The sequence below is a fragment of the Chiloscyllium plagiosum genome, chromosome 12 (genome assembly GCF_004010195.1).
Source record: "Chiloscyllium plagiosum isolate BGI_BamShark_2017 chromosome 12, ASM401019v2, whole genome shotgun sequence".
Classification (NCBI taxonomy): domain Eukaryota; kingdom Metazoa; phylum Chordata; class Chondrichthyes; order Orectolobiformes; family Hemiscylliidae; genus Chiloscyllium; species Chiloscyllium plagiosum.
The window spans coordinates 88,059,291-88,069,024 of NC_057721.1; the positions used below are offsets into that span (position 1 = coordinate 88,059,291).

Below are 9,734 nucleotides of genomic sequence, written 5' to 3' on the forward strand. Positions count from 1 at the left end.
GACCCATTTCCATCTGACTAATGTAGCTAACACTATGGGCAATTCACCTGACCAGTACATCTTTGGACTGTGGGAGGTAAACCGGAGCACCTGGAGAAAACCCACACAGATATGGGGAGCATATGCAAACTCCACACAGATAGTCACCCAAGGCCGGAATCAAACCTGGGACCCTGGTGCTGTGAGGTAGCAATGCTAACCACTGAACAACCGTGCCCCTGAAAAGCCTACTGCACCTGGTATTCCCAGGCAGCCTCCCATCCAAGTACTAACTAGGCCTCAAGTCTGCTTAGCTTCCGAGATCAGACGAGATCAGGAGTTTTCAGACTGGAATGGCTGTTTAGGCGTCATTAGCATACGGATTGGTTTTTGAAAATTACACCAAATTATGTGGCCTCATAGAATAAAGGCAATGAGCCTTTATTGTTTAACAGAACAACTCATGGTCACAAGCAAAGAAGGCAGGATTCCAAGTCAAAACTGACACTCAAAGAGAAATCTGGAAGATAAAATACAGACAGTGGAAAGGGATAAGCTGAGAGATCCAGCAAGACATGAAACATCTTGACATGCAAACCCATTTTGAAGCCAACAGGACCATCTACAGACCGAGGTCAAATGGACAAAATTCCCTTCACTAAAAGATGGAGTTTCTCACCTAAAAAATGGCAATACCATTAAATAGCATTACATCAAACATATGATAAATAACGAAGCCCTGAAGGTGTTCCAGCTGAAGTCTTCAAAGATGCTGGGTTTTTGCTCACATCAAGACTCCATGCACTCATCCTATGGATTTGGATGAAGCAGAATATCCCCTGGACTTCAGGAATGCAACAATTGTAACGACTTTCAAGAAATAAATTAATTATGTTTTTGAGACTATCAAAGTCTTTTACTCTTGTCTGCAACAGTGAAAATCCTGAATCACCTACTTCCCGTGTCTGATAAAATCTTGCCTGAGAAACAATGTGCCTTTCGATAGTCATAGAGTCATAGAGATGTACAGCATGGAAACAGACCCTTCGGTCCAACCCTTCCATGCCGACCAGATATTCCAACCCAATCTAGTCCCACCTGCCAGCACCCAGCCCATATCCCTCTATTCCAGAAAAACCTCTGACATGGTGTGTCTTGCCAGATAAATCCAAGTAAAATGTTTGAAACAACACTGGGAACTCTTCATTGCATTTTTCAACTCGACCTATTGTATATGATTCAGTAATACATGGCTAAGTGGACTTTGCTCCAAAGATTTGGGTGTGTTGAAACACAATCATATTCTTGTAATTACATCGCAATAATAAAAGGCAGCTGTCTTGGATAGGAGATCTGAGACAGATACTCTACAAATCTGGATCAGGATTAAACAAGGCTGTGAGTTAGCCCCTATATGGTTTGTGTGATCATGTTTTCATATAGATTCTTCTGGCCAGACTTCTTTTTAACTATCATTGAATGTTAATGTTACCACATATGACGGGAAGGCTAGAGAGCAGAAGGCTCTGTGTGTCGTCATCAAGGACTTCAAACATTAATCTATCTTCATCCATCAGTGCTTCATAACCACATTAGGCAACTGGTTTCAATCAGTAATAAATGAATCGTTAAACTGCTCTGGCTGCTGTGACTACTTGGAATTAAAAGCTAAAGTAAGAATCCAACATGACTAAGATTGACTGAAAGTCTTCACAAGTTCTGTCTATCTCACCTTAAAGTGAGAAACTCCATCCATTAATGAAAAGGATTTTGTCCATTTGACCTTGGTCTGTAGATGGTCAAATTGGTTTCAAAAAACATTTGTATGTCAAGATGGTCAGGTAAGAACATGATTAGCAATGGGGTCCATTGTGTATAAGGAGGCACTAACCTAGAGCTGCTGCTGTTTCAAATGACAACTGTTCTGTATCTTCCACAGCTCACATTGATATGCCCATATCAGCTCTTCTACACATCAAAGGGTTGTTAAAGAGGTAGGAAGTGCTCAGTTAGCAGGAATGGACTGTCATCTCATCCACGTCCCACATCTCCACCCTTAAACGCCTCCCCTCCAACCGCAAGGACAGAACCCTTCTGGTCCTCACCTTCCACCCCACCAACCTCCGTATAAATCGCATCGTCCGCCACCTACAAATGGACCCCACCACCAGGGATATATTTTCCTCCCCACCTCTATCTGCATTCCGCAAAGACCATTCCCTCTCGTGCCTACCTGACCTCTCTCCTCTCGTGCCTACCTGCCCTCTCCCCTTTCGTGTCTACCTGACCTCTCTCCTCTCGTGCCTACCTGCCAATCTCCCTTCCCACCTATCCACTCCACCCTCCCCTCTGACCTATCACCTGCATCCCCACCCCGATTCACCTATATGTACTCTTTGCTACCTTCTCCCCAGCCCCACCTTCCTCTCCCCATTTATGTCTCCACCCTGGAGGCTTCCTGCCTCTATTCCTGATGAAGGGTTTTTACCTGAAATGTCGACTTTCCTGCTCCTCGGATGCTGCCTGACCCGCTGTGCTTTTCCAGCACCACTCTTATCAGAACACTGATGGTGGTCAGTGGCAGATGAAATTTAATGCAGAGCACAGTGATGAAGTCATTTATTTTGGTAAGAACATCAGGAGCAGAAGCACCTGGATATTTGTGTACATTCCATCGTTGAAAGTAGCAGAAAAGGTTTTGCTTTATTCATTCAGAGGACATGATAGCATTAGGGTTGCTTATTTATTGCCCATGCCTTAGTGCCCAGAGAGGAGTTAAGAGTCAACCACTTTGTTGAAGTCACGTTTAGACTGGACCAGCTCAAGATGCCAGAACGGCTTCCTGACAAGTCCTTAGTAAACTAGATGGGATTTTATGACAATCGACAGCAGCTCCTTCAGAGAGCTGGCAACCATTAGGTCAGTCCTTTATTCCAGATTTATTTTTAATTCAAATTTATCTTGGTAACAATTTCAGCTAAGGTGGGATTTGAATCCATGTTGCCAGAACACTGGCCTGTTGTTCCGGATGGCTAGTCCCTTGACATTACTACTACGCCACTTCCTCCCCTGTGAAATCAGTTAATGAAGCTTACAAACTCATGGGGTTTAATAATACAAGCGGACAGTAAAAGAACAAAATAGAGAAATTGAATTTGTAGGTCAGCAGCAACTGTAGCATTGCATCCAATTCTGGGTGTCACATTTTAAGAAAAATGTGAAGATATTACAGAGGTACAGAAAGTTTCATGAGAACATTCCCAGGATGAAAAACTTCAATTATATACATAAGTTGGAAAAGGTGGTGTTGTTCTCATTGGAAAAGAGAAGATAGAGGAGATTTGGTAGAGGAGCTCAAAATCATAAGGGACCTAGACCAGTTAGATCAAGAGAAACTATTTCATCAAAACATTCAAGAGGGAATTTTGTCACTATCTGAAAAAATGAAATGTGCAGGCCAAAAGAGAAAAGGCAGGGGAGTAAATAGCTCCTTCAGAGAGCTGGCAGAAACAACAGGCTGAATGGTCTCCTTCTGAGACTCTGGGCTGATGCTCAGAATCTGTTTTCCCATGGTTGAAGAGTCTGGAACAGGTGTCACATTCTCAGACGCAGAGCTGGGAAGAGAAATTTCTGCTCTCAGAGGGTTGTAAAGTTTTGGAATACTCTATTCTAGATTTCTGCAGATGCTCAACCATTTAGCATATTCAAAGCCAGAGAAATAGATTTGGGAACTGAGGCAATCAATTTATATGGTGAGCGTGGGAAATTGCAGCTGATGTAAAGGCTCAGCCACGATTCTACCAAACAGAGGAGGAGGCTCGAGAAACTGGATTGTTTACTCGTACTCCTGTTTAAAGTACGGAAAACCCAATGTGCACAGAGAGAGAATACGGAGGAAATGGAGAAGGGGAGATAAACTTCAGGGGATGGAAGCAGACTAGTCAAATTCCTGAGAGCAGATAGCTCCAGGGACCAAGAATTGAGCAGCATATGCAATGCTTTTCATTGCAAATCGAGGCACACAGGGATCTGACACAGCCGACGCTGTGCAGCTTGGATCAGTCTTGTTTGACCAAATTTATCTGTTAAACAGTCAGGGCACACAACGAACAAGGGAAACAAACAGAAATACAGTGGATACACAGGAATGGATAGGCAGGAGAACTGAAATGTGATACAAAGTACTTGTCAACTAACGAGAAAAATCAGCTCAAAGTCACTGTCCAGCCAAGGTGATATCAAAAGCTTATTTTGCATTTTAAAGTCCTGAGTGCCTGCATACACTCCTTGGGACTGTCACTGCCCTGACATTCCAGAAAAACTGTCTGAATGCACCCTAAACCCTGCTCTTCGGGTGAATTACTGCAAACAAATAGCTGGCCAATTGGCACCCATGAACCTGAACTGAGCTGCCACCTAGTGGTCAACATCATTACTATTTAAAATAAAATATAGGGCCACCAGACTCAAAATGTTAATTCTGTTTCCTCACCAGATTTGCTGCCAGACCTGTTGAGTTTCTCTAACACTTTCTGATCTTCCATCATTACTATTTATGTAACTAGATTTTGGTCCTGTTGCTCACGTAGTCCCACTCAGCTCTGGTCAGCTTTTGTACCATCACTATACCCCCTCAAAAGTGCTGCGAAAATGCTTTGGTTTTTCACAACTAGCCTCAAGCAAGAGACAATGGCAGCCCATTAAATATAAACAGGAATGAGATCAGTGAGGTCTAGAAGAGCGAGTACAGGCTCAAATAGCAATTAAGACAGGATTGACATTCTGCATATTCTGAGAAAATTGGACTTGGAGGATTATCTTCTCTCAGAAGAGCAGTGAGTGAGTCTTTTGGACTCTTCCCCAAAGTGACAAAAGCTGGTCCACTGAATATTTTTAAGGTAGACATAGATAGTTTTTCTGCCCGACAAGGGAGTCAATGCTTATCACTGGTAAGTGAGAAAGCACAGTTAGCTTAGCCTTGATCTCCGTGAATGGTCGAGCGAGCCTGAAAGGCCAAATGACCCTGTCCTACTCCTCATTCATCAGTTTGTACATTTGCATTTTTAAGGAGAAAAAGGAATATGCGATAGTGTGGGTCAGGTGAGGTTTAGGCAAATGATTAGCCGTGACCTGACTGAATGGCAGAGCAGGTTCAAGGAGCAGCTATAACCTATTCCTCCTCCTATTACTCTCACAGCTATAAACAGCACTATCTCTCTCAACCATGAAACTTACAGGTAACACCTCGACTGTGACTGCAGCATCTCCAGACTGAAAGTTATAGGTTCCTGTCCTGCTCTGTATCTTGGTCTCTCAATCTAGGCCGATACTCCAGTATAGCAGAAAATAACTGCAATCCAACCACACTACAAGATGTGGAGCATTGCAGGGCACTGAGGGCATGCAATTGAAATGCAAGTTCCTTCTTTTAATCAATTACTTTTGAAGCATGGTTACATTGAATCATGCTGTTCTCAAATGCTGCCAAACACAACAATGAGATAGATACACTTTTGTTAAACAAAGGTATTAAGGGATGCAGAGTTAGACCACAACTCAACCATGATCGCATTGAATGGTAGAACAGGCTTGAGGCACTGAATGGCCTACTCCAATCTTCCTATGTTCTGATGTAACAATGCACAAGATAAATGAACAGTATATCTATTTTCTGACTTTGTTGAATGAGGGGGAATGTTTGGCAGGGCACCGAGCTCTGTGAATCTATGTTGAATCATTTAAAATGCATTAAATACTTTTAATGCAATCAAACATTGAAGGCCGGAGTCATTCATTATCTTTACAAATATACAGTCTGTCTACTTGAACAGAGAGGGGGGATTCCAAGAACTCTCAGTGTCAAATATCCATGGAAACTGTTACATCAATTCTCGTCAATCAAGGTCCTCAGCAGACAACATGTGGATGGTGAGTGAGGTTTCCTACAATAGGACAGTATGCTGATGTAAGGAAAATCCACACACTACCCTCGAACGTTCAGCAGCCTTTACAAACTGCTCTCAGCAGACCAAGTTCAAAACCCTTGGCAAAATGTTTTTCCAGATTGTTCCACAAAAAAAAAATTCCACTTTTGCAGTCATGTGCTCAGAAAACTTCATGAAATGAAAATTAACAACAAAAAAGAGAGTATGCAAAAAAAAACTGATTTGAATCAAACCAAGGCAAAATTTGAGTGCAGTCGCCATCAAGTGGCCCATTCGTGTAAGGTACATGACAATATATTCACCAAAAGACAGTGTGTAACAAACTACAACCATCAGATGAGGGGTTATTTTATAGGGGTTTATGAAATCATGAGTGGCATGGATAAGGTGACGAGCCAAGGTCTTTTTCCCAGGATAAGCGAGTCCAAAACTAGAGGCCATTGGTTTAAGGTGAGAAGGGAAAGATTTAAAAGGGACTGGAGGAGTAACTTTCTCACACAGACTCAGAGTCACATGGCAGGGAAACAGACCTTCAGTCCAACCAGTCCACGCTGAACATAATCCCACCTGCCTGCGCTTGGTGCATATGCATCCAAACATTTCTTATTCATGTAATTATGTAACAGGCATCTGGATGGGTGTATGAATAGGAAGGGTTTAGAGGAGTATAATGCAAACACTGGTAAATGGGACTAGATTAGTTTAGGATACCTGGTCAACGTGGACAAATTGGACCGAAGGGTCTGTTTCTGTGCCGTACATCTCGAGGACTCTATCTGAATATCTTTTAAACATGGTAACTGTACCCGCACCCAACACTTGCTCTGGAAGTTCATTTACACAAAAACTACTCTGTTTTTAAGATAGTTGCTCCTCATGTCTTTTATAAATCCTTCTTCTCTCATCTTAAAAATATGCCCCCTAGTCTTGAAATACCCCCCAGGGAAAAGACACCTGCCATTCACCTTATCCATACGCTTCATTATTTTATAAACCTCTATAATTTGTTCTTCACCTTGGAACCGCTTTAACTGTTGTTTTTCCATAGTTGTACATTCAGTCCGTTGCTGTCCCAGAGCACTACTATTCAAAAAGCTGCCCGATAATTTTGCCATATTCTCTTGCTGTGTAGGCCCATGTTTCCCTTCTCCCAAATCCTCAACTATTTCCCCTGCCCGATTAATTTTAATTCCCCTCTACAGCCCTAGTTATGTGGTTCACCAGGACACTGGCCCCATACATAGTTCAAGTGAAGCCATCCCACCAGAACAATTCCCTTCTACCCAAGAACTGGAGCCAGTGCTCCATAAACTGAAATCCATTACAACTGGACCAATCTCCGAGCCATTCACCTAACTCCTTGACTTTATTTACCCTATACCAGTTTGCCTGTGGCTCAGGAAGTAATCCAGCTTATTACGTTGGGTTTTTCTTTCAACAACCCCTCCATTTCAGTCTTCCCAATGTCACTATACCAATGTGGACAGCACCTATGAATCCCTCTACTTCCTCTGCAAATTCTTAGTGACATGACCTTAACCTTGGAACTGAACAGGTAATCAGGATTCCGGTTCACGCCTGCAGAGAACAGTATCTATTCCCCTATTAGACCTAATCCCCCGAATCCCTACCATTACAACATAACTATTTTCTTTCCCCACTTGAATGGCGTCCTGTACAATGGTGCCAAGGTCAGTTTGCTCATCCTCCCTGTATTCCCCATTCTCATCAACACAGCTTGCAAGAACCTTGCAACTGCTGGACAATTGCAGGGCCAAAAGATCCTCAATTCTAACCCCATGGGTTCCCATGTGTATCTCACAACCTCCTGATCCTGATTACAAACCAATTCTAAATGAACTAATCTGAAGGGTGTGACCACCTCTGGAACAAACTGTCCAGGTAACTTTCCCCTTTCTGATGTGGCACTATCATTCATTATTTGTTAATTGAATGAATCTCTCCTCATTTTGTTCTTCTCACAGAGGTTGGTGAACTTGTGGAATTCTTTGTCACAGAGGGCTATAGAGACTGGATTGTTAAAGACCATAAAGTCATATCATATAAGAGCAGAATTAGGACACTCTTGCCATCAAGTCAACTCCACCATTCAATCCTGGGTGACAGGTTTCTCAACCTCATTCTCCTGTCTTCACCTCATAACCCTTGGTCCCCTTACTAACCAAGAACCAATCTATTTCTATCTTAAATACATTCAATGGCCTCTACAGCCCTCTGCGGCAAGGAGTTCCACAGAGTCTCTACCCTCTGGCTGAAGAAATTCCACCTCATCTCAGTTCTAAAGGGTTGCTCCTTTACTCTGAGGCTGAGCCCTCAGGTCCTAGTCTCGCCCACTAGTGGAAACATCATTTCCATGTCCACTCTACCAGGCCTCTCCGTATTCTATAACTTTCAATCAGAACCCCACTCATCCACTGAAACTCCATTGAGTACAGGCTCAGAGCCCTCAACTGCTACTCATCCTATGAAACGCCCTTGAAGCCCTAATTATTCTTGTAAACTTCTTCTGGACCCACTCCAAGGTCAGCACATCCTGCCTAAGATACAGAACCCAAAACTGTCCACAGTATCCCAAATGCAGTATGACCAGAGCCTTACACAGCCTCAGCAGTACCTCCCTATTCTTGTATTCTAGCCCTGTTGAAATGAATGCCAACATTGCATTTGCTTTCCTAACCACCAACTGAACCTGTGTGGTTACCTAAAGAGAATCCTGAACTAGGATTTCCTAAATTTCTGAAGTCTTTCCCCATTTAGAAAATAGTCTACACTTCTATTCTTCCTATCAAAATGTATAATTTCACACTTGGCCACATTGCATTCTATCGGCCACTTCTTTGCCCACTATCCTAACATGTCCAAGTTCTTCTGCAATCTCCCCACTTCCTCAACACTACCTCAGCCTCCACCTATCAGATAGTAAGATTTTTGATCAGCAAGGGAATCAAAGGCTATGAAGCAAAGGCAGGAGAAAGGAGTTGAGGATAATCAGATCTTTTATGATTAATTGAATGGCAGAGCAGACACAACAGGCTGAATGGCCCACCTCATGTGTCTTATGAGACCATCTGTTTTCCTCTTGACTCTGGAAGTCCCTGCCTTAAAATGGTGTTGTATAAATGCAAGTTGTTAAGATAACACTGTCAGACAGGACACATGCACCTTCTAGTCATGTATAATTGACACAAATATTGGAACTTTCCTACCTTGTCAATCCTTCTTCATATAGATAAACCACCAGAGGATCATAAGATGTCACTAAGACATACAATCGCACATCAAACTTGAAATCTGTAAATGGCAAAAAAAAAGACTCCACAGGTGGTCACACTATCAGTGACATAGAATCATAAAGTACAGAAGAGGCCCTTCAGTCCATCAAGTCTGTACCACCAAAAATATTCTACTACCTACACTAGTCTCACAGCCTTGAATGTTCTGAGACTTCAAATGCTCAGCCAAGTACTCTTTAAAGGTTGTGAGGTTTCCCACCTCAACTACTCTCCCAAGCAGTGCAGCCCACCACCCTCTGGGTAAAAAATCTTTTTCTCAAGTCCTCTCTAAACCTCTGCATTTCACTTTAAAATTCTTCCCCCTTGTTATTGATTCACCAGAATGCCCCCAGTCCCTTCATCCAGATCATTAATATATAATGTGAACAGCTGCGGCCCCAACACTGAACCCTGCGGGACACCACTTGTCACCAGCTGCCATTCCAAAAAAGAAACTTTTATCCCAACTCTCTGCCTTCTGTCAGACAGCCAATCCCCAATTCATGCCAGTCGTTCA

The 9,734-nt window shown here is 42.8% G+C and overlaps 1 protein-coding gene and 1 pseudogene across 1 annotated transcript in view; both read right to left on the reverse strand.

Annotated features, from left to right (window-relative positions):
- ttll5 (tubulin tyrosine ligase-like family, member 5) overlaps positions 1-9,734 on the reverse strand; it is a 320,598-nt gene that overhangs the window by 247,146 nt on the left and 63,718 nt on the right. Inside the window, exon 9 of the mRNA XM_043700221.1 lies at positions 9,152-9,236. Coding sequence (XP_043556156.1) covers positions 9,152-9,236 — 85 coding nt within the window. The remainder of the gene's footprint in view (positions 1-9,151; positions 9,237-9,734) is intronic.
- On the reverse strand, positions 225-344 carry LOC122555599 (annotated as a pseudogene).